Below are 26,687 nucleotides of genomic sequence, written 5' to 3'. Positions count from 1 at the left end.
AATTAATTCAGTCCTCAGTTTACCAGTACTGCTCACCTACTTGAAGTTATAAACGCACTAAACAACATGTATTAAGTCAGTGTGTTATTTTCAAGGGTTGTTCAAAGTACACTGATTTGTATTTATGATATTTATTATATATATGACTCTATCTATTCATTCACAGAAGTCAGAACCCTGCACATGGATCAGCCACTGCATCTCAGTGAGCTAAATGGACTAAGGATGATCTGGCATATCTGAACAGTGTGAAAGAAAAGATACATTCATAACTATTTAATCAATTTATGAAGGCATTTTGACCATCTGGTTTAGTGCTTCTCTATTCTCATTTGCATTCCCAACACATTCAGCCTTTTTTCAGACAACACATACCACTAAAGTTACTCGAGCAGCACTTTCTCCTTCAACTTAACTGAATAGTCCATAATCAGCTCCCACACGCAAGAACTCATGCTTCGTCAGCTCCGTGATGTAACAGAATCAGAATAACTGAAAAAACACTCTTACTTTTCTTTGTTAAAATAAGCTAATGGATGAAGCAACAGAATTATATTTAGAAGAGCTGTAAATAAGAAGGACTGTATTCTTTATAAACAGAGAAAACTCTTCTCACGTTGTCACAAAGCATCTTTTTCAGCCTTTCTATTATGAATAATATATATTTACCCTGTATAACTGATTATAAAGACCTTGCTTATGCCCTCCCCAGGTTTTGTCTTTTGAATGATAATTTCCTTACATTTTTAGGAAAATTATGTTCCTTGCACTGGTAGGATACATGTTTTTGAAATGCAGTCACACATGCCAAAGGGACAGATTCCTGAACTGATAGGAATCTTCTGGATAAGCCTGCTTAGGTGTTTCATCGGGTCCTCCTGACTTCCTGGTGGATGTTATGAGGTCAAGAAATGCCAGCAGGAAAGCACTGCTGCCTCCAAGGGAAAACATACATCAAACTCAGAAACAATTTTCACAAAAGAGGCAATGAAGAGGATTGAGGCTTCTTACCTCTTGCAGACACAACCTCAGTCAACATATTCTGATGTCATTACATGATCCAAATCCAATTTATTATCTGGAAATAACAAATTTGTTGTGGGCAAAGCCCACAGTTGACCAGATTCCTACATTTGGAGGAATAGTTTACACACACACACTGTAGCAAGACTCTTGCTGCAGGTGTCAAGCCCCCCTGCTTCTACTTGCACTGTCCCCTACTCTCTCTTGCTGCAGTTGCAGTCAAGTCATTAAGTTGCAAGTGAGGAGATGCAAATACCTGTCTCTAAATTAACACAGCATGTTTATTTGTAGTTCAGTTGTGAAGGAAAAAAGTTGTAAACCAATTACTAGAGATTCTCCTTGAGATTGTGTTTGGAGACTGAAAGAAGAAAAACACTCTGTCTACTTTCACACTGTCTTCGCAGGCAGGTTTCCTGCAACTCTATTTAGAATAAAGAGAGACGAAGACTCCTCACCACTACAGCAAGCCAGTATTACACATTGCTCCAAGGAGGATGAGCTGGATTACAAAGCAGTAACTCCTGTCATAAAGGCAGATTTCTCATCCAAGTAAAGAGAACAGACCTTTTTGGTTTGAAATAACAGGCCAGATCACTAAGTAGCTGGGTTACAGGTCTGAAAACACAGGCAGAGCAAGCTGGCTATGGGTACAAGCTTTAATTACCATATTCCATTCAAAAAAGGCACTTTTTTGAATGAAAACTAGACCTGACATTGCAAAGAGGGAACTTCTGTGCAGTGTATCACATTCCAACACCCAAACCCCTACCCAAATCTATTTCGGGATGCACAACGTACAAAAAACCCTTTAATTTCCAAAGCAGGGATGACAGGACAGCATCTAAGACTGAAAGCAGAAACCCATAGACACAGACATCCAGCTCTTGCCAGGGGGAGCTTTATACGGCACCAGTGCACTGCTCCTGAGTTGTGAATTCTCTTAATGAAATTCGGTGTCACACTGTTGGCACAACTGCAGCTTGAGCTCACCCCACGCATTTGCCAGCGATCAAAACACAATCAGCATGTGTGTGTTTACACTCTCTCATAAATCATCCTTTGTGGTTTATTCTGCTGCACATTCCACTCATGCAATTCACAGCTTCCACATATGTGAATATCACGGCACATATGTAATGTTTTAGAAACTAATAGCTGAGTTTGGGAGACCCTACAGGCAGCAGACACTTCCACTGTGACAGTGCTGGGTTTATGGCTGGACTCATGATTTTAAAAGTCTTTTCCAACCTAAGTGATTCTATGACTTTGCTTTCTTGTTGGATGTACAGTGATTACTCTTGAAGGCTACATCCATCAATCCTGCAATCCATGGATTTTATTTTTTTTTTTGCTAGGAAAGAAACCTATAGAAAATAAGAAGACTGTGAGGGAGGAAACGATGAGGGAGAGACAGCTGCTGTAAATGTAAAGAGCACTGTCTGTTCAACAGAGTGATGCTGGTGAAAAACTCTCTAAAAGAAACTGGTTGATGATGCTCAAGATTTTCCCTCTTAACCATAACCAACCTCCTCTCTACTTGTCATGCCACAGTGTTTTAAGCTTTCATGCCATGAAAGCACACCTTACAATTCTCACACCTTGGCTGTACAACTTCCCTTTTACAGGCTATCTACTACTCTGGAGAGAAAAGGGGAGGTAAAGAAAACAATAATTGGATCATTAAGTCCTTTGCATGTGAAGCATTTGGGATGCTGAGAATAATTGGGGGAAAGGAAAAAGCAGCAGAAAGTAAGTTAACATGGTCATATTTTGGAGAAAAGGCATGCATAACCCACACTATGCTGTGCAGGATCAGCAGGAATATCAGGGAAACTTAACACAAAGGTGTGGAAAGACAAGAAGACGGACAGATGCACTGAGTCTGCCTGTAGTATTTTATCACACAGGTACTCTAGATCTAAAAGCAACTTCAGTCTATACACACATGTTCTAGAGCTGCCCCACTAGGTAAGGTGCACATGATCTAACAGTTTTATAGAATCATAGAATAATTCAGGTGGATGGGGACCTCAGGAGGTCTACAATCCAACCTCCTTCTCAAAGACTAAGGCAAAGGAAGCACCAAGTATCAGTCTTATCTAGATGTATCTTATCTCTTTTGCATATCCTGATGTAGGATGAGGTGGATTGTAACACAAATCCTACTGACTATATAGGTCTAGGCCTAGATCCCCATTGATTATAATGGCACTTTGGGGTGACAACTCATACACAGATACCTGCAGGACAGATGCCTATATTTATTCAGCAGAAGGTTACCCAACCTGTCTACAAAGATCAGCCATCTAAAGCTTTAAATAGTGAGTTGGTTTTTCCAGTTTCCACTGTTTCTCATGCAAAGTATTTCCTGATTCTGATGCAGCTGTATTCCCTTTTGGTAATCTCTTTTTTAACAAGATTTAGCTCCTGACACTTCGCTTAAGTTAAAAAAGTCCTTAGGACTTTCAAATTCTAGTCCATTTGCAATAGGGCAGTAAGGAATGCCAATAAACCAAAGCATTTTGACTTACTTTGCCATTTGTAGTATCATTTCTCAATCTCTAATCTTGAACTTCACTCTTTCTTGAAGAAAAGGCTCCAAAAATAAAGGTTGCAATCACTGTCCTTCTTCTGAAAATGTTCCATTACCACTGCATTTTTTATTAAGGCATCCTACTGTGTGCAAAAAGCTATTTTCACTGGCTTGTATAAATATTTGATGTAGCTCGGTTGACAAAAAGCTATTTTGATGTTCTTGCTTCTGATTTCCAAGAAGTATATGGGGAAAGACTACTTACTTTACCATGACAGCTGTCCTAGTGGGTGACAATTTCCCCCTTGTTGTCTTTAAACTACAAATTCCCCTTACCTACGAAACTAACCTTTAGGCTGCTGTTGCTCTCAATGAGGAAAAAACTAGCTCTCTGTGGCTTTATGTGGCAAGTGACCCGACTGTTGGCCTTTGCTTCAGATTTGCATTCCTCCCTCCTTCTGAATCTTTTCACCTTCAGTACACGCAGAGAAAATAATTCCATATGGACAACAGCAATCCCAGCCACTTCAGTGGCTGAGGTGACGATAATCGGTCAAACGCACCACTGGTTCATCTCTGTCGGAGGCAGTGAGAGTATAACAGAGACCGTCAATCTGGCCCTCTTAAAAACCTGACTACTTCCCCCTGCCAAGCAACTCACTGTTTTCTTTCATTTGCTTTGTGTTTAAGTACTGTCGATGTTTCCTGGTTGGTTGGTTGGCTTTTTCTAAGTTTGAAAGGCAGAAAATTCACAGACAGGATAGTGAAACAAATACAAGAATGCCGGGCATTTAAAGACGTTCAAAACAACTAAAGACGAATAGGCTTGTGATTACTCTGTTAAGGTATCAAAATACAACCTTGAAGAGGTTTGACTCTTCCTGCCTTCTCACACTGCTGATTGGAGACTTGCAGTCACAGGAAAGGAGACCCCACCTGCTACTTCCTTTCCATTTGGCAATAATCTGTAGCTTGCTGCTACAATCTCCACTTCTCACTAGAAGAGGGCAAGGGTGAATTCCTATGATCACTTTAGATCATTAGGAAGGACTAGTTTACATCTGGGACTACAGGTAGGATTACCGATGGTGAAAAACACCATCAAGTAACTGAACTGCAAATTTAAATAAATAACTGTTATCTGTCAGCATAAGAACATTCAAGAACCAAGCATACTGCTGTTTCTGACTTACTAGCAAAATGTGAATACATTTAATATATGGTGTAACTCTTTATGGTTTATATATTGTGATTTGTAATTGTGTTATATTTCTGTTTATAATTATCTGCTACAATAAGCAAAAAGAAACAATTGTTATCAGTGAACTTTAAAACTCTTTTAAAGACTAATTATTAAACTGTTAGCAGAAGGAAGAAACAGATTTATGACTGCTGACAATCTGGAAATCTTCACTTCATTGGGTATTCCAAGGACAAGGGGGAAAAGAAGAAGATAATAACCCTGCTTGTAAGTCTAATAAGCAAAATAATGAATTCATACTTTAAGCCAAAAAGAAAATCAGCCCCCAGAACAAAGAAATGTGATACAACCAATTAAAGTATGCTGATATTACCTTAATTTGGAAGAGGATTAATCAGTGAATAAGACTAGCTATGAAGAGCAAGATAGGCTGCAAGGAGCTGAGAAGCCCTCAGCCCCCACTTCTTCCCTCCTCCTTACCCTGCGTTGTTTGATACTGATTGGCATATGAATGAAAAAGGTATTCCATTTCTCTGCAGCATAAGAAAAAATTAGGATTTAAATGATAAAACATTTAAGTGCAACTGATAGTAACTCACAGATGTTCTTAATAATGTTCTTCTAATAGCACAATACACTTTCAGAAACCTTGTTCCAGCTTTTTGATTTTGAAACCTGTTCTTCTTGTAACTGTAAAACGCTAACAAAAATGTTTACTAATTTTTCACCTTCAATCTTTAATCTGACTTAATCCTGAATCTGTCCACTTCTACAGAATTTGTTGTCCTGTTTGCATTGAAACTTTAGTGTCATCATTCAAGCCTACTTCATCTATGTTCACAGGCAGTTATCCAGCAATCCTCATTCTGGTATCCAAGTTCATTAACTCCCCCCAGGCCTCTGTTATGTAAATGAACTCCAGAAGTTTAAATAACTGAAAAAATGCTGTGTTTAAATCATTTTAGAGTTCACTGATAAGCAGATTTTATTTTGAAAATCACATTGAGCCTGATAGAGTCAATTAGGTTTGCCTCTGTGAGTCGCAATTTATATACAGAAAGCAAATGACCATTTGTTTTTAAGCAAGTTAACTAGCAATTACAAGGCTTTCCAGGAAGCTGTGTGAAAGCATTCCATCAGCTGAACTTTAGACCTTCCTTTTTTTGATACTTGTTTGTAAAATGAAAAATTAGGATTGCCTGTTAATTTCCTGATTGACTTTTACCAGAACTGACTCATATTACTGTGTTTTATCATGGGTCCTGAAATTCTGACCAGCAGCAAAATGGGAATAAGATGCTTGGAAGCAGTTCCCCTATAATTTTGAAGTACAAATCTTAGTAGCAATGTCCAAGCTCTGAGTTACCACATTCCTTTTGAAGAATGCAAAACAAACCAAAATTAGGTGAAAGATTCAGTCATAAGCACTTTAACCATGAAGTATACCAGTCACATAATTTTCCAGTAAAATTACATAATTTTCCAGTAAAATTAATCCAGTTGTAACTTCAGCATTTTTGTGTTTAAGTACTTCTCTTCAGTTGTTCTCATGGTTCCTTGCTTATGTCTCTTGGATCCCTACTATGCACCAAAGTCTGTCTTTGTACAGCAGGCTTATCTTCAAAGCCATGGTGGCCACAAATATAGTACAGACTGGCTACAAGTATTAGGCTGGACTTAGTGCCACATTTTCACAACATGCAAAAATCTGAGGGGTTTTAATCCTTTTATATTAAGATCAACATTTATACATCACTCTAGCTAGGATAAAACAAAAATAGGAGACAATTTCGTAAAACATGGTGCCATCAGGGTGGAAAGGGCCTCTGCAAGAACTGGGAGTAACTGACCACTCGCTGGCCAGATAAAACTCAAGAGTCCCTACGCTGACCTGAAATCAGATCCAGATGCAGTGTGTGGCCAGACAGCTAAGAGGAAAGTCACTCTGCTATTTATGTCATCTGCTTTACAATCTTATTAGTTTAATTCACTTTACTTGCTACTGTTTATTAACTCTCTATATTTCCACAATTACAAGATCATCTCTAGTATTGTATTATAAAATACAATACAAGATCTGTTTTCCTTATTCAAATGCCAAAATATTTTCTGTGCTTTCATTCCATTTCACTGAAAGAGGCTGATCTAAAACAAATCTTCCCCAAGCCTATATTAAAGCATCTCCCAAATATCTTCTCTTCAAAGATAATGACCTCTATTAGAGGAAAAGGAAAATAATTACAGCATAATGCTTACTGTAATTTCCATACCATTTACCATTCCAAGGCTGAAGATGCCGTTTACCAATGAGCCTCCTTTCCTGAAGTGATCTGTCATGTGCTCCAGCCAATTTGCTTCTAAGCTGTTGACAGTCTGCCCATTCCTGGAGATCCTCATAGGGATAGTCACTGTGTAATACTGGCTGCACTTTTGTGGGGTTTTTGGCTTGTTGAAGAGAGCGAAGATCTCTGCTTCTACCAAAGAGTAAAAAAAATGGAGTAATGCAACAACCGTATCATAAAATTTCAGCTGAAACAATATAACCCACTGTTTGCCCTTGCCTAATCACACTGTGCAACTGCAAAAAATTCTTTGAGATGAGGTTATCTCCTTAATACATTTTTGCAGTAGGGTCCCAAAACCTAATACAGTATTTTGTTTGCTGTTATAGTATTTGTTACTCATAATGGATTTGCTGTTGACAATAAAACATTTAGAGATAGTAATACCTGAGTACTAATGCAACACTCCCCTACGGGAGCTATCAGTTCAAATATGAAATCTTACTGCAAATTTAGGAGGAATTGCAGTCTGTAAATCATAGTCATGAAAGTATTAAATAGCTTGGGTTTGGTAACACCATGTCATGGAACCAGCCAACAGCAGTCTCATCTCAAGAAAATGCAATTAAACATTCACATAGAGACTATGCTAGCTGGTTCACTGATTTACTCTGGGTCTGAGCCAAGGTGTGACATTGACACAACAGCAAATGAAATTTAAAAGTGGAATTGTGAAGGGTCTCACAAATGAGAACATCATCTAGACTCCGCTCCATATTTCCTCTAGTATATCATAGAAGCAGTTACTGTAGGCAAAAGAGTCATTGCTGACAGCAAAGCTGAGTTTTCACAGCCCTTAAGTGACATCAAGTTTAAATGCAGATATTCCTTCTCAGGAGTATTATTGGCAGGGTACAACTGCCAATAAAATAACTAATAAAAAATTGGGCACATTATTACTTATTACTGGACAAGGAAATAAATGGTAAAACTTCTATTGACTTCCAAATACCAAAAATTCTCCCAAAATATATTAATATAAAAGGTAAAGACATTATAAGAAATTCCTTCATTCAATAAGCTCCTCTTGTTTCCAAGCTATTATAGTCTAACCTCAAGTAAAAGTAAAGAAAGAGATGTCAAGACGAAGGTTACAACTGCTCTCTAACAAACGTCACTGAGCAAGAAGCAGTGTGTAAATTGAAAAAGATACCAGAAGGGAGATGCTCAGAAACAGGCTGGCAGCACTTGAAGAGAAGAGCTGGAAGCTCACGATGCAACCAACATGAAAAGAGATCTAAGGATCACAGACATAAACCATAACTCAAATAGAGTAAAAAGGAATAAATGTTAATGTGAGTCCTCTCGCTGTTTACCACTTGTTTAGAAAGAAATTATGATAATCCCAACTCAGAAAAGCACACACAGAAAGCTCCTCTGATAGTTTTGATTCTGACCCCCAGAACAGACTCATGTTGGAAAGGGAGATTTTCCTTTTGTGTATTAAGACACTAAAACAAGAAGCTTGACATGACCCGACAACATGCGCTCACAGCCCTGAGAGCCAACCCTATCCTGGACTGCATCCAAAGCAGCGTGGCCAGCAGGTCGAGGGAGGTGATTCTGCCCCTCTACTTCACTATGGTGAGACCTCACCTGGAGTGCTGAATCCAGCTCTGGGGTCCCCAGCACAGGAAAGGCATGGACCTGTTGGAGTTAGCCCAGAGGAGGACCACCAAGGTGATTATGGGGACGAGGTACCTCTCCTATAAGGAAAGGCTCAGAGAGTTGGGGTTGTTCAGCCTGGAGAAGAGAAAGCTCTGGGGAGACCTTAGAGCACCTTCCAGTACCTAAAGGGGCCTACAAGAGAGCTGGAGAAGGACTTTTTACGTGGGAATGGAGTGATAGGACAAGCAATGATGGTTTTAAACTCAGAGAGGGCAGAGTTAGATTAGATAGTAGGAAGAAATTCTTCATGGCAAAGGTGGTGAGGCATTGGAACAGGCTGTTCAAGGAAGTTGCGGCTGCCCCATCCCTGGAAGTTGGATGGGTCCCTGGGCAACCTGGTCTACTGGAAGGTGTCCCTGCCTATGGCAGGGGCTTGAAAATATATGATAAAGTCCCTTCCAATCCAAACTATTCCTATTCCATGATTATACTAACAACAGCAAATCATGGAACTGAAAATCTGTAGGGAGATGGTAGGTTGGATTTGACACTGGGTTGTTACCAACATGCATTCAAAATGTGTGGAAGTCTTTCCGTGTCGACTTGGTTTGTCACTGCATAATACACCAGCCTAACCCAAGTCACTACTGACAACAGTTTTCATCTGAAAACCTGAATCCTGAATCCTCCAGCATGGACAAAGACACCTTCAGGTTGCTTCTAGGTAACACAGCACTTTTGGACATACTGTTGGAATATCTGTGCCTTGCTCACAGGCAAATATTTTTCAACATGCTTTGAAGAGCCCTTTAGTAATAGGGAAAGAGAATGAGCACTACAAAACATTCAGGAATAAAGTGAAGAAGCATAAAAATAACATTTAAAAAACGTTAATTAAAAAACCAAAAATTAAGAACAAATTTAAGATCCCACAAATACTAAGAAATATTAACTTTTTTCCTGAAGTTGCACATGGGGAAGGAGTTTAAGAGTGGTAACCTCCTACGGAACACGTAGGGATAAAAAAAGCAAACCACCACCTGATGCTTTCAATCTTCACGTTCCCAAGGAAGGATGGAGAACTCGTGCCAAAAGTTGAAATACATTTTCCATGGGAGGAAAAGGGAGTGCTGTAATAACAAAAATTCATGCAAGAGTAATAAAGAAATCAGCAATGTTGTACAGGATTTGGGAAAATCCTACTGTAGATGAGCTGTCACATAAAACTGCCTTCTCAGACCTTCAGTCTTGGAACTTATTTGCATAACTCACCAATTCAAAACATAAATGAAAAATAAACAAAGCCAAAAAGCACACACAGAAAGAAAGATAATTGAGAAAACTAAATGCATTTTTAAAATAAACCCTCTTATCTGGCAAATCAGCCACTGTAATAAAATCCTGGTGTGTTCCAGACAAAAGCTGGAAAGACTGAAAGTAATCCTCTTCACATTATGCAGAAATACAGTGAACATGGTTACTTGTAGCAAAAGAATTTCAATGTTCAGTATGGAGAAGAACAGCATCAAAAACATGATTAAACTTCCTAAGTTAACTCTCATAGCATATATAAAAAGAGAAAGAACTGGTCCGATTAGACTTGGAGATAACTAATTTTTAACTATAAAACTGAGAGGTTTTTATGTGTAAGATTTAGTGTTGTGATGACCAACTCTTAAGGGTGTAAACCAGAAGAAATTGTTCAAAGAATAGCTGTGTTTTTACCAAATCTGGGTGCCCCTTTGCCCAACAAAAACTGAAGAAAATATGGTGGTTTGATGGTGAAAAGCTGATTACACCAACCCACACCGGAAACCAAGACAATAGTCCAAGGAGAGTACAACGCAAAGTCATTCTTGGTCCTACACACACAATTCCCACAGGGGTAGAATTGTTTGACTGAATTTTTGTAAGACTTAAAGAATAGGGATAAATTAAAGTCAAGGACAGTACCAGCTTTAGAAATTCCATCTACATTCCCCTTGAAGAGATTTGTAGCTCATAAGAAAATTAAGGAAAACGTAAGAGAAATCAGCGTAAACACGGTTTTCTTGGATTTAAACAAATATAGGAAAGAAAAGTATTTTGAGGTTTAAACTGGAAATGAGGAAAGAACCTTTTTTTGATTCCTTTTAATTTTCTAAATTACTCTGGTCTACATCTTGTTTTGAACTACAGTTCTTGCTACAGAAGTAACCCCTGAGCATCAAACACCTTATGGAAGTTATTTTGGGACCTCAGATGAGACTTGTGGTCTTTGATGGCATTAAATGACATTTAAAAAGTGGAAAGCATGCCTGAGGAGAAAAATATGTCAAAGAAATGAGAGAAAAAAACCTAGTATATGGAGAAAAATCTTAAAAAGAAAAAAAAAAGGAGAGAAAGAATTGGAAGGTAAATTATTAGGATCCCCATTACCAAGACGATCTTTATTATGAATTAGCAAATGTAAGTCATTAACAAAAATAACTGCTGATTTCCAGTAATTACAATTCTGACTGTAGCACTGACCCCCAGCCTGACAATAGAATACTAGGAGACTTCAGGGTCCAGATCACATATATTCCTGCTGTTCCTGACATGGTTTAATTCCAGCTATGTTCACCTGCTACAAAGGGGCTAACTGTGATAAGGCTTTGTGACTTATTCCTTCTATTGCTGCAAAACCTTGTCAGGCAGATTAGCAGGGCTTTTTACTCAAACAGACAAAAAGGACACAAAGATCAAGAGCTCTCAGGGTATAGCAACAAATACAGAGATGAACCAATTCAGCCAAACAGACAAAAATAAGTCTTTACACTCAGGCATACGTATGGGCCATAACAAAGCTGCACCTGCTTATATCATCTCTGCCATCTGAGTTATGCTCAGTTGTTGTGAACTGTGTAACCATGCTGAAATCAGGTTAAGTGGCTCATTTGGGGCATCTTTTCTTCACTATCACAGTGGTAATGTCCCCCCTGCATCCCCACCCCCTAAAGGAGCTGGGAACATAATTGAGGCAATTTTAACTTGGCTTTTATGTAGGAGAGGTCACTACAATACTTACTGCCAGTAAGTGGTTTTAAACATCGTGCTGGTGTTTCATTCTCTGCTAGTCCATTCATCTTGTCTGCTGCTCCTCTTACACTCAGGTTCATGTGTTGAAACTGTTCCTCGTTTCCCTTCGCAGACTTGAGATTCAGCTCTTCAGCAGCCTGTCCTTCACCTCTACAGCCCTCTCTGGATGTGGCACATTGGTCAGCACTTTCCTCACTCTGTGTTGAAGTACTGCATCCATTAATGCCATCTATTTTCTCGCCATCCGGTGAAGCATGATCCTCAGGGTAATTTGAAACATTTTTATTATCTTTTGATTGCACAGAGTTGTTACTGGCAGGTGTCAGGGAGGCGCTGACAAGACAGTTCTTTTGGGAATGGTACTGAGGTATAATTCCAACAAATTTCAAGCCTTGACTTGCAGCATCTTGAATCTACAAGTTGAAGAAGATTAGATTTTTAACTGTCAAGCTGTCTTAGCTAAATAGAAACACAGAAAATAACACCCTTCAAGGCAGCAAGCATGTCATTTTCCTACTTTTGTCCACTACCACAAGAAATTGTCATGTTGCATTTACATAAAAAGTTATTCTAAAGAAGCAGAATGAAAAGATCCCTACACCATCTGAAATAATATGAAAATGGAGGGGGAAAAAAAGGAAAAAAGGGGGGGAAAGAGAGACAAAATGCCTACATATTTCTTCACAAGAGATAAAAGTATCTGTTTGAAAAGCTTATTTATTACAAATTACTCAAAGTGGTATTTCTTACAAAAAGAATTTTAGTATCATTCTCAATAAGTCAGAGACTTAATATTACATCGGCTGTATTAGGTGCGTGATTATGACATTTTTGCAAGGAAAGGATTATTAATTAACTGTGCTATATGCACCATTATAACAACAGTTGTTGTTTGTCCTATTTTGGATTGAGAAACAAATGGCAGACTTTCACATAATGAGTAAATAAAAGCAAAGCTATATTAATACACCATTTTTGGAAAGATACAGAACTTATATTGTGAGGAACAGAAAATGGCATTGTGACATAAGCTAAGAAGAAGGAAGAAAAAGGAAACTAAGAGGCGCTATCACTAATCCTTTACACTTCAGGTAAAGAAGGAAAAGGAAGGAATCAAATCACAAAAGACCCTAAGAAAAAACACATTGGGTTAGTAGTAATGACAGTTAGACAAAGCCAGAATTAACTAACGAAGGTTTGAGATGAAGCAGAAAGAGAAATCTCTTTCAGGCAGACTCAGCACTACGGATGCACCATCCACTCCAGTCACCAGCCTCACACCCCTCAAACCCAGGAGAAGCTGCAGTGCGAGACAGACTTCTGTGAAAACATATGAGTGTCTACTGCTTCATTTATCAAAATCAATCACTGAAATTAAAAGGTTTCCATGTAATGTATACTCTTCGTGTAATGCAAAGTCTAAATACACACATATGTTTCAAAAATAAATGCCTCGAGAATAGAGAAATTATTTCATTTTCTCTGCATACCATGTAATTCAAGGGAGTTAAAGTGTTTTGATTATTCTTCTACGCTCAATTTAGTATCAACCTAGGAGAAACAGGTCAGTGAGGGGGTTTTTCAATAGAAAGTAAAGAGGAAGAATTTTGTAAAATTTTTTTTTTCTTTTTAATTTAAGAGGAAGCTCATGTTTGCATCTCTTCTATCCAGATTTTTTTTTTTTAATGAATCATTTACTTCCTGGTAACATGTTACCTGATCAACAACAAGAACTTCCTCTTTCAAACTACTATTATATTTTCCATGTTAAATTAACTCTTGATTTCATGATCACAGGAACTTAAAACAGAGGTCTCCAGGAAACAAGGCAATGGTCTTCACAGTGTTTAGCCTGGAAAACATGGGATGCTGACTTAACTAAAGCTCATTGCTAAAGAGGACAATAACCTCTAAGAGGACAATAAAAACACCACTGGCAGTGTCCTGATCAAATGAGTATCTCCCTACAAAGAAAGTCAGCATGTAACTTGCTCAGGAAGGTTTAAGTGAATGTCAATAACAGATGCATTCATAATATGCTTAATGGCCCAGACTCTCCATTGTAACTTGATTAATACTTTTTTATATAGTCAATGATAGAGTTACAAATTCATTTCATCTCTTATCACTCATCTACAGACACAACACTACATTTGTTTAGTAGGTTGCAGGGCAGTTAATTAAAGAAATTTAACTAGTATGCAACTGTTAAAGTGTTTGGGGATAGTATATACATAGTAATTTTACTGGTCCTGGTCAATAAAGACTGCTTGTCAATCTATACCAGACTCCCACGCTGCAGTTTGGATGAGAACAGCTTTCACAGATATTGTAGCAATGCTTTACAGTCTTGGCTTACTCAAAAAAAAAGTGTTTGTTCTAAGGAATACCTGATGCTGAGGTGTTTCTTCTGAGGCTCTTGTTCTGAGAATGGAAATGGGAGGAACTAAGAGTTGAATTGTAGTCTAAGCTGTATTATCCTAATAGTTTAGCAGAAAAACTGGAAAAAGTCTGTAGCCCTTTCCCAACAAGTTAATAGACAGTATACAGAACACAAAATCTTATTTAAACATGTATTTCAAATTTTCCCAATTATATATGGTGGAACCAAGCACCTCATTATTTTCAATAAAGCCAATTTATCAGGAAAAGCTACATCAACAGTGTGATGTATGCTGCAGAACAGCAGAGTGATGTATCAGCAGACACAGTCTCTCCCTTCAACTTTCTACAAAACCATGAAGAGGCTAGCTCTCACTAGAAAGTATAAAGCCTGAGCCTGAACATTTTCAAACTACAAAGACAATTCATTTTTTCAGCATCCTGTTGAGAGCTTAAATACTATGAAATTTTAGTTGTCTTCACATCCAAACTGAATTATGCCATCCAGTACAAATTCACGTTTCCTGTTTCCTGTATTTCGAATACTGAATATTTGAATTATAAAAAAAAAACAACAAACCAAACCAAAACGAACCCAAACCCCAGTAACTGGAGAGGTTGTGCCCAGGAGCTATGCAGGACAGAAGGACTGTTCCTAGCAGGTACCTGTGGTTTTTGAACTCTGAGGCATTCTGTGCTGGTACACACAGACAGATATGTCTCTTCCAGCCTTTTGGGAAATTATGTCAGTGTTGGGAATCGGCAAGAGGGCAATGCATGGGAGAAAGCAGGGGTAAAGCTGCATTGAATGGGAAGAACAAGATGCTACTCGGATAGGATCACCCAGGATATATTCCAGATTAGATAAACAACACAATTACCTGTCTTTATGTGCCAGTTTAGAGCACTAACAAAGACTACTAAGAAAGGCCTGTGAATTACTGCATTGTATGACTAAATGAGAGGAAAAAACATAAAGACAACAACTGCATCTCTACATTTTTCATATCAGATAAGAAGATTAATAGATTAAAAATGCCCTTACATGAAGTGATCCATACTAATTTCAAATGTTTTACTGACATTTTTTGTACTTTAAATATACTACATACTTGCCCTTTACATCTTTGGAAATTGTGAAAAGGGAAATTCCAACAAAATTGAAAATAAAAAAATAATCTTTGCTTCTTTCCCCAGATAGGAACAGAAACATTTTTATTGCCTCATAAAGCGCTGCTTGGATTACATTAACCACAAATACAAGACCAGATCTCCATCACAAAAGATGCTATTGTTCAACCACAGAAGCAGAACTTAAACTTATTTATTTCAATCTGGATAAACACCCAAGTGGGTACATCCAAATTCATTTGTAACCCGGTTGCAACAAATTGGATTAACGTCAGTTTAAAAATAGAGTCTGCATAAAGAAGGGGTGAAATTTCACATGTACAGAGGGCCAAGGCAGTTAAAGAATTTAATGTCATCCCTATAATTTGCTTGATTAGAAACCTGGCATTTTCCCTGAGGGGAAGAAATGACAGATTTAGCCTTTGCTGTCTGTGACATAAATATCAAATCTCCCACGAACTTTAGCAGGAATAGGAACAAGCACCGTGTCCAACCCCGATGTCGCTACCTTAATTGAATTTTAGCTGGAGCACTTGTGTTAACATTCTTAACATTTGTGAAATGTTATTGTTTACTTCAGAACTGCCTGACTGCTATTTTTACACTGCATTTGGAAAGAAAAGGACCCATCACCAGCATAACGCAGTGTCACTAAACATTACGTGGATGTAGCAAATTTATATCTCACCTTTTAAAATTATTTTGGTTCTCTTGAAGACTCCCTACCTAATTAGAAAATGGCTGACACTCTAAATTAAAGGTCTGCAAAACCACACCTGGCAATAAGTATGGCTGAATGATGAAATACTCTTTTCTGGAAACTACTTGGTTTTAGTCTACAGATCTCACAGCCATGTGAGAACCCACATTCAGAAGCTCATTTTGAACAGTCACATACAGGTTTTCTTTTCAAATCTGTTTTGAATAAAGACACTTGGCAAGTCCATTGTACAGCCCATGTATTGTTTGTGATTCTGTGTTTCTTGTTGCACTTTCAGCACCATAATAATCTCCTATTGCTAGCAAGCATGATGGTACTCTTATAAATATGGAAACTCAAGGATAGAGATACCATGCTGAACAGAATCATACACCTTTTGTCAGTTTTGGCAATTGCTTACAGGGAGATCCTGATCGCATCCCTGTGGGATGGCACAATGAAAATCAAACACTTCCATCAAGCTCAAGATAGTACTCCAGCCACATCAATAAAAATGCAAAATAACACACAGAAATGTACTAATGAGGACCTCTCTCCGATAAGAATTTCAAACAAATTATTTAATAAGTGTTAGGAATTTCCCTTAACTCTTTTATGCCAGGATTAACTCTTATTTGGGGTGAATCCAGAAGAAAAGCAGTTTTACTAATGTCATCAAGGCACTCTAGTTTACAGCAGTCCTGTAAGGCTTACACTTTCTCATTATTTTAAAACAAACCACCTTTAAAACCTAGGCACTAGGACTGAACATTTCATTAATAGGTTTGCTATATGGCTCATGATATAACTAGATATTGAAAGAATTTAGTAACAACCCAGTAAAGGGGACTGCTGCTAATATAAACAGTAACCCAGAAATAATTTATGAGGAACATATATAGCAAATATGCACTCAGAGAGAATACAAGATTTTCAAGGAGCAATGAACTGGTTTTCGGTGGTCAGATGCAGCTAGCTCTGCTGGGAACTTCGGGAAAGACTGCTACTTAGTCCAACTGATGGCCAAACATATGGCCTTGGAAACAATAGCTGGTTAATTTAGCCCAGAGCTATCTATTTAAACCAAGCATGAACTTAGTCAATAAAAGAAATGCTTTTCTGCTTATTTAGTTGTTGTTTCAAAAAGAAGAAGGATGAAAGCATTAGAACTCATAATGTGCACCAGAAACCAGATGAGTGTATTTTTCTACCTTCTTTTTAGGATTCAAGCAGATCTCCTTTAACAACAGCACCAGGATCTTCATGCAAAGAACATGAACTTGTGGTTTGAGGAGAATGCTATGTACTGTATGCCAGGGACTAGAAAAGTATGCTCAAGACTACAGTCTTCCAACTGTGTCCTCCTTCATTAATATTTAGTAGTACACATTTCATCAGAAATACTGCACATCCCCCTTGTAGTCTGTTCATTTCTGGAAACAGATGTTTAAAATTAAGACAGGCTTCTAGTTTGCCCCTGATATTTTCCACACGTCACACATGCTCTTTCCTTAGAAGACAGCAACAGTCATCAGGAGTTTATTGCTTATTTTAAAATCAACTAAGCTTAGCTAATGCTCTGAAGGAGGGATTTAGTTCTTTCTATATGAATCAAAACTTTTGAAACTCTGGCATTTTTGCATCCCTAATACTACGTTAAAAAAAAAATTCCACTAACCAAAGAGCAAAGCATCAATTGCCAATCGTCCTATTACTCTGAGACTGTCACTACTTGCAGATTTCCAAACCAAACAACCTTTCTGACCAGGATGTTCTGTCATTTAAGCCTGTACTTTCCATGCATTTTTAACCTTTCCCAGTTTACACTGGAAATTCTGATTTTAAGACAGATAGTTCAGGTTCCTATACATATAGGAAAATATAAATGCTGCTTTTAGAAAGTAAAATCCCAGTCTGCATTCAGGCTTTCAAATTACCAAATATTTTCACTGTCAATTACACCACAATAGGCCATCAGGGATAAAATACTGGAGAGATGCATTGGAAAATGTTACTATAATCCCAAATCACAGAACAGTCCTTTAAGCAGTGTTGTTGGCAGTGTTTATATATGAAAACCTTGACCAGAATTTTAACATCTGGGAACTTTAGATAAGACTACCAGAATGAAATCAACAGATCCAACAGAAGAGGATAGAGTCCAGAAACAAACCCAAAAGGTAAAACCTAATCTTTCCATCTTTGGAAATCCAACAGAACCATTAATTTGCCATTTTGAGCTCTCATTGCATTTGTGGTAGAGCAGAATAAGGCACTGAACAGGGCAAGAAAGCAAGCTTTGCAGTTTTACAACGTGCCCATTTGTAGTAGCCTCTGCAAAAGTGCACTGAAAGCTACAAACAGCACAGGGAGAAATGTACTGAAGTAAGAAGCTACTGCAACTTACTCCTGCACTGATTAAAACAGAAGATGGGATCTTAAGGCAGTGCTGCAGGAGCTATTAAATTACAGCAAGCTACATGTCTCCTGCTACTCAAGGCAAGGCAGACATGAGATTAACAATTTGGAATTCCTCTTCAGCTTGCATTATTTTTACTCCTGAGAACAATACAACCACACTAAACACGTAGTGCAGCATGGTGCAAGTACACCTGCTCCTTTTACCATATTTCATTAGATGACAGGTCTTGAAACCAGTCTCATCCTCTGTGGTCCTGGGTGTGATGATTCTTCTCAAGTTATCTCCTTTTAGCATCTGTTTCTTCACTGAAGGCAAAGCGTGAACATTGCTGGCCACAGGCTACAAAGGTTTGGTGAGTGTGGTACCTGCTCGAAAGCCACTTAACATACTTGCATCCTCTCACCCTTGCCATAAACTCTGAAAGAAAGTCCTGAACTTATATACCTAATTTAAGACTTATTCCCTAAAACTTGTTTTAGCCTTGGGATAAACTGCTAAAGAGCAGGCAGCTACACTCACTCAACCCAAATACTTGGTATACATTGTTTGAAAAAAGTCTGTGGAAACTCTTGTCCAAAGCTCTTGCTCTAGAGAACTGGCATTTTCAAAATGCAGATCATGTCCTGTCCAGGAATCTTTTGCAAAAAACTCCTATGATAACGGGTGAATAAAAGCCAGGGGAAAATAAAGATTCACAGAGATGTAGAGTTGAGTATTGTATCTAATAACCATTGTAGCAACTAGCAACAATGCAATTCGAAACTGGGACAGTGGTTTAGTCCATCTCTGTCCTAGGCAATGAAAACAGACAAATAAAAAGGTTCAGGACAACCGGAATATTTTAAAAAGTAGGAATTCCATCTCAAACCTATAGGCTTTACATTTAATTTGCAGGCAACACTTTCTTTTCTTTTTAGATCAACCAAAGAGTGTTTCTTTAAAATCACATTGTTTCATCAAGCCATCTGTTACTTGTAGCCAAAATTAAAATTTGAACAATTTGCCCATATTTTATTTTAGCACAGTATAAAATATTATCAAATTCACTGTTATTTAAAAAGTTTTTTTTCCCACCAGACAGAAGTAGGATCATTAAAAACATCAACGACATACTTTATAATATCTATTTTTATCTTGGACAAGGGGATGACTCTGGAAGCTGTTGGGGGCAAAGGATTATAAAAGCACAACCAGGCTCCTGGGAGAGTCCTGAAAATAGTTTTGCAATGTTCATGGAAGATATATATCAACACCACTTTTACAGGGCTTAGTCAAAAGAACACAAGTTGAAAGAAGCTTAACTAGGAACAGATGTTTCCCTTCACACCAGGTTGTTTAAAATACAGTATATGCTATTTTTTAACATCTCTTGTTATATATACACTTAAAAAATGTTAACAGAATGCACTTTAATAAATATTATCACAGCAGATTACAAACAGCTGAACCATTGATGTTGAGTTTCAACTTCTGCTTCATGACCATATCTACAAACATCCAAATACTTAAAAAATAGAATAGGATCTGTTTGCACTGAAAACTTGCAGAAAACAAAGCAGCCAGCTAAGTGCTTAGCAATGGTTTTCATTACAATGCACTACAGAAATAAACGTTGTATTGTTCTTTTGCAAATACCCTGGAGAGTAAAGGTTTTGGGGTGGGATTTTTTGGGTTTGTTTTAAGGATGGAAATGATTTTAGAAAAGATTGAGATCACATCTAGGTAAGTAATCCTAGGTAATAAACAGGACTCTAGAGGGGTCATTTTCTAGCCACAGAAGTAAATCTGAACTGCTTGTTAACTGGAAGAACAAACCTCTCAGCAATATTAAAGATGCAATTTTTCCCCTCTTCTATCTTTTACTGCCACCTGCTCTGAGAGTGTACCCTGCAGGAAACTTCCAAACAGGCCAGCTAAAACATATCTCAAGTAAAGAATAATGCTTAGGATTACCATAACCACCTAAGGAACCCTGGCACCAACAGAGCAATTGGAGACTTCTCAGAAGAGATCCTTGTAAGAGTGCAGTAACTGAGTCAAGAAATGCACCAACAGACTGGTGCTCTTCAGAACACATATGCTGCACCTCTTTGTTCCTTCTAAAAAAGAAATCTCAATGCAAAGATTAAGAGACGAAGAATAAGTAATGACAAACAGAAAGAGACAAGAAAGTGAGAAATACTGGAACAGCTACATAAACCCCAATATTTTTCTTAGCTATTGTAAGTGAAAGTAAAAAAAACAAAAATTGTAATATTAGTAATTTTCAGATTATTTTCTAGAAAATTACAGATTTTTGTCTTCTCATTTGCTTGTCATACTGCTACAAACACAAATAATTATATCTATATGCATATTATTATGGAGACACCGATACATTTATCATCATAATTAGATGCTAAAGAGTTTTAAAACTCAGAGGCTGAGAGCTCAAAATCATTCAATATTGCTTTCACACAATATGTGGGTATGTGAAGTCCCCTGTTTTCATCATACAAAACAAATGTTCATTCTTATGTGAATAAATATCTAGAAAGTAAGTTAATCACTCCCTTGACTAGAAACATCTATGGAAAAGATTTAAAAAGTTCTTGAAAATTCATATAGGCATTTAGCTATTATTTTAGAGGAGAAACAGAAATCCTCCTAAATACTTCAACCATCCTTCTATCTAACTTAAAAGAAGCCTGAGAGTTAACCTGTCATTTAAGAGCAACAGTAATACAAAAATTCTTTACCAATTAGAATCACAACACAGATGATTGCAGAAAACGATGTGCATGAACCAAGCAGTTATCCCGAAAACTCCAAAAAGCTACATGTGAATGGAGAGGAAAAATCAAGACAGCAGGAAAAGAAGGATCTCAGTATTTTGATAAAAACACCAATATGGAGAAACATGCAGTGAGACTGAACTATGATTGTTTGGGGGGTGTAGCAGTTCCTTACCCAACCATTCAGTCAGTCTCCAGCCTCAGGCTCCCTCCAAAGGAAAGAGGGTAGATAACAAGCAGGAGGATCAAACCCCTCCAAGAAATGTCTCGCCTTTCAGGAGCACACAAAGTTCAACTACAGTTTAGTAATGCATACCAACTTCCACTGCATAAAGTAACACTTGAAACATACTAATACCTGGTTCCAGTTTTATTCCTGATAACATTTTCTTTTCCATAAAACTGTCAAGAAGGCTCAAATACAGTAGATCTTTTCAGCAATGCAGGATGTGAGTTCTTCATACAAGTGTTAGTATTGTACAGCCTTTCTTTCAAAATTGTCCAATTCTCCACACAACTTGCCTCTGTACCAGAGGGAATTGGTGGTCACACTTTCAAATGCCAACTCTAGAACAAGTACACAGGTGGCAGCATCCTTGCAATGTGTTTTGTTGGCATATTCACAGAACATACCAATTTGGAAGGGACCCACAAGGATCATAAAGACCAACACCTGGCCCTGCACAGGACCATCCCTAAGTCACACCATGGGCCTGAGAGTATCATCCAAATGCTTCTTGAACTCTCAGGCTTGGTGCCATGACAACTTCCCTGGGGAGCCTGTTCCAGTGCCCAACCTCTGCACGAAGAACCTTTTTCTGATGTCCAACCTAAATCTTCCCTGACACAACTTTAGGCCATTTCCTTGGGTCTCTAGAGAGAAGAGATCAGCGTCTGCCCCTCCTCTTCCCCTCACGAGGAAGTTGTAACTGCAATGAGGTCTCTCCTCAGTCTCCTCTTCTCCAGGCTGAACGGGCCAAGTTGACCTCAGCTGCTCCTCATAGGGCTTCCCCTCAAGGCCCTATTTGTCCATAAAATCTTTGCTAAATGTAAAAAAAAGTATAATGACAGACTGTCAGGGAAGAGAAACAACAGGACTGGTGTACATATGCTTCCTCTGGGAAGTCTCCAGTCTGTCTGATGAAACTCTTCCAGCCATGAAGACCAAGTTTCCTGAGCTATTCCTCCCTGGGGCCCCACTCCCTTAAGCCTGAGAGGTACCATCACTTCCTTGGCCCAGCAACACTATTATTAAACAATAAGTGTCAACAAACTTATTGGCAAAGTCACTGCATCAGCAGCAGTCGAGATTATTTGCAAGGTGATTTGGACTACAGAAGCTGTTCTGAGGACCACTTAAGGGAGCGACACATTACTGGCATTTGTACTCACTGAACTTGACCAAGACATGAGCAGAGGGAGCAGCAATGAGCAGATCTGACACACACTGCCTCATCTGGCAGATTTCATCGCACAATAAACGTCACTAAGGTGTTTCAAGATGGCAGTCATGTTCCAAGTGGAACTGGTCCACTTCTGAAAATGTAAACCCAATTATTGATCAGTACTGCCTTAGGTTTGTTGGGAGAAATTAGACGAATTTTTGAGTTAAGTAAGGGCAGACCAGTGGGGAGGGGTCCTTGTCTAGCCAAAAACACAAAAGGAAGATGCCTGCATTTGGATTTCAGTTAAGCTAAAGCATTTTTAAACCATGCTTTTCTGTGCTTATCATACTTCCCCAGAGAAGGATAATGAGTCCATAGGGAAAAGAAACATGAACCCTGCAATGGCATCACAATGAAAAAAAGTTACCATAAATGAATTTCCTCTCATTATTAAGCAGGCAACCAAGGACCCAAAGATGCACTTCCTAAATTTTAAAAAGTCAAAACTGGGGAGACATGGTACAGAAGCAATCCTCCATTCCCTTTCACCTATACCACAAAGATATGAGTGTAGCAGTAAAATCTTCTGCCTGTTACAGTTCTTCTAGAGCATGTAACTCAGATTGGAACAGAAGACAAAGGTCATGAGAAACATATTTGGCATTCATATATGATTGTGTATTCAAAATAACCCTTTTCTTGTGATGTCAGCCTAGCTTCTGCTTCCCTTACTTGTCTCCATAGATTCAGAAGAACACTCTCAGATGAAAAAAACGATAACAGGATACACAGAAATAAAAAGCAACTAAGGAAGTAATTAAAGGCTACCCTATCTGACATGAGATACAAGTCAAAGTATTACAAAACATGGTATCTTAGAAGTAACATCTCTGACTTTCAACTACTTCAGAATGATCTGAGCCACAGTGATCAGAATTTCAGAAGTTAGCTTTGCTCATTAAAAAGCAGATGAGCAAATCTTTAATCTCTGTTTTGCCTGAGAGCTAAACAGGAGTTAGCACAGGAGTGCTAATATCAATTCAGCAATATAGTATATACATAACAGTTACTTCTTTCACTGTCCACAAATTATGTGTCAAAGACACCATGGGACTATTTTAGCTCTTTAGGACAGGTTAAGCTGCACGGATCCAAGTGGATATCAACAAACAAACAGAGTGTGGTGATGTCAACACCATTCTAAGGTACAGGAGGAGTGTATTTTATGCAACATTGTGTCCCCAGTCTTGCCATAGCCAGAAACCACAGTGGTGGTTTCAAAACCAGCAAAGAGAGTGGAGAATTGGGACAGAGTCCAGCAGTGTAGAAGGATCTCAACAACAGAACACAGGTTTGACCAGAGAGTCTTCTTTGGCATTTCTTAAATGTCTTCTAGTCAACATTTTACTGAGGCACTTCGTTTCAGTCAGCAAAAAGCATTCTCCAGGTGAAATAATGTCCTTGTTTCTACCAAATTATAACATTTATATGGAGTTATAGGGGAAAAAAGCATTATAGAAAAAAAAAAAGCATATAATACCTACACTGTATGCCATTACAAAATTTTTTTGTGTTTGCAGAAGGAAGCAGTTAATATTCAATATGAATTTTCAATGCAACAAAAAGTCAGTTAAGAAAAGTTATTAAAATTGCATCCTTGTTCAAACTCCAGGTAAACAATACTTGCTCAGCAGTGCATAATAAAATTAACAAAATTAATTTTCTCAGGGTATAGGAATTTTTTGCGACAAGCTCGTAGAGAAAATTTTGACTTCTCATTTCGTTTTGAAAATATAGCTATTCTATCTGGTTTGGGTTTTTTTTAATACAGTAATTTGCAATGCAGTAAGATGGTAAACCTGTGCTAGAAGTCTCTGTTATGAAAAGCTCTGTGATCAAGGATTTGCCTATTCAGTTAAAACATTGTATTAACTTCAATTGTATTCCACAGTTTGAGAAGAATTATAGGGCTGTTCTTTTCTGAAAGCAAGCAACTGCCCTCTCTAACAGCTTTTTGTTACTGCTTTCTTTGAAGAACATTCTTTATTTTTCATTTATTTTGTTTGTAAACATCTGGTTTATATGCCCTTAAAAGCAATGGACATTTTTGTTGCTCAGACAAATTAGTTAATAGGACAATTAACTCCTACTCCCAAACAAGTCCTGTTTCCTGAGTTTGATTTACATAAAAGTGTTGAGAATTTCACAATTGTTAAACAATTGTGTTTAATCAGATACAGACAGTGACATAGCACACACTTGACAGCAACAGCTTCAAAGAACTTCAAATTTCTCTACATCAAATAACATCTGAGGATGAGCGACATACTCAGCCTACAGAGAAAAGGTAAATATACATTCTAGCTATTAAAATTTAAATTATTATCTTTCAAAAAGGCATCTTCATAACCCCATAATCAAATGGCTTCTACCAACAGAAACATTTCCATGTCTAGAAAAGAACTCTAAAGAGTCTCAGAACTGGATATTTATGGAAATAAGATGACTCCTGGATTGTCATTTTGTTTTCATGTTAGCCCTACTCTTTCTGAAGTTCCATATGAAAAGAAATGTTCTGTCGCAATGATGCACAACTTTGCTACCAGTTGTGACAGTTACGCCGATATTTCTCTTCTCTGACTTGAAGAACTGAAGAATAAAATCAAATGTGTTGAAACTTACACACAACAACTACACTAGTTTTGCCTAAGTGTAAATATATTGAAACAATCCAAGATAACATCAGAATTGTAGTGCAGTAATGCATTTCAACCTGAAGCAAAATTCAGACTCAAACTTTTGAACGTTATTAAGTGTTCAGAAAACTTCAGTTTGTTCTGATACCAAAATGTATATATCTTTAAGTTTGACAACAGTGATCAGATAGTTATAGCTGCATTATTTTTAATCTAGTTTTTACAATTCATAGTAAAAAGGAAAGATCTAATGAGTGTAGTCTGTCAAGCTGAGTCCCCATCAAGAAATTTACTCTACAAAATTTTAACTATTATCACTGCAAGACGAAATAAAAGTAGAGGAGTATACCTGCTTACTATTCTTACACCTCACAGCTAAGTAAATATAGTTCTCAATGCTAGTTTATATAAAGTGCAACAGGACACAACAGATGCTGCAAAATTTGAAACATCCACAATGAATCTGTCTTCATTAAAATGGACATAACCTGCTAATTTCCAATCTGGCAGAATATTATAGTGTCAAAAATAATTTTAAAAAGAAGGTAACAAATAAAGAATCGCAGTGTTCTCTTCAAATTCACCAGTATATATAATAGCTAATTGAAAGCAACACTATTCTGGATGACAAAAGGATTTAGGTTACCAGTACCATCTGTAACTGCTCATCCTGTAATACTGAACCAAAACTTAAATAATCTGGGAGTTTCCGGGAGGTAATAGGCCTTTTATGTAAAGTACTATCTAACAGGCTATTTTGACACTAAAATGGAAATTATATATATTGCTTCAACATAAACCATTGCACATTATAGGACCATCTTCTACACTGGTAACTTAGTTGATACCATCCATATATGATAGATAGGTCACTCTCCTGTGACACTACAAATAATTTTCTCATAATAACATGATCAAACTTATTTCTCTCAATAAGTATAACTGCCCTTCAGCTACTTAAAATTATAAACCACCAAATTCTAGTGCAGTGTTTCAGCTGGACAAAGTGTATACATATCCCTACTGTCAAACTGACAGGACTAGAAACAGTAATTATAGTGCAAATAAAAGCATACTGTGTTTTGGGGTTTGCCCCCCCTTTCTTTTTTTACTTACTTTTTTAATAAAATCAGGTATCTCCTTTTTCTCTGAAAGGTGGTTAAAAGAGGAGCAACATTCTACCTCCAGGACATATCCTTCACTACTGATGTCACCTTTTGGAGACCTAAAGAGACAGACAGAAAAAAAAGAATCACTTTCTGTTGTTAAGACTGGATACTCAGATATCCCATTTATAAATATTTCTCCTGGAGACCTTTATACAAAACTTTGGTTCCAATACATTGAACCCACTGAGTTCAATACAGTTCTGACAAGTCTCATCTACCTGGTAGGGGAAGAAATCACACCAGTGACTGCAGATGATAGAA

General features: G+C 37.7%; 1 protein-coding gene across 1 annotated transcript in view; it reads right to left on the bottom strand.

Annotated features, from left to right (window-relative positions):
• RFTN1 (raftlin, lipid raft linker 1) overlaps nucleotides 1–26,687 on the bottom strand; it is a 94,703-nt gene that overhangs the window by 16,876 nt on the left and 51,140 nt on the right. The window contains exons 4-6 of the mRNA XM_018075137.2: nucleotides 26,374–26,482; nucleotides 11,757–12,180; nucleotides 7,028–7,231 (exon numbers count right to left, since the gene is read on the bottom strand). Coding sequence (XP_017930626.1) covers nucleotides 7,028–7,231; nucleotides 11,757–12,180; nucleotides 26,374–26,482 — 737 coding nt within the window. The remainder of the gene's footprint in view (nucleotides 1–7,027; nucleotides 7,232–11,756; nucleotides 12,181–26,373; nucleotides 26,483–26,687) is intronic.

Source organism: Manacus vitellinus, unplaced genomic scaffold, assembly GCF_001715985.3.
Source record: "Manacus vitellinus isolate BGI_N305 unplaced genomic scaffold, ASM171598v3 scaffold_3_pilon, whole genome shotgun sequence".
In the NCBI taxonomy this organism is placed as follows: domain Eukaryota; kingdom Metazoa; phylum Chordata; class Aves; order Passeriformes; family Pipridae; genus Manacus; species Manacus vitellinus.
Note: the sequence above shows the minus strand (reverse complement) of the source record. Positions and strands in the feature narration are given on the sequence as shown.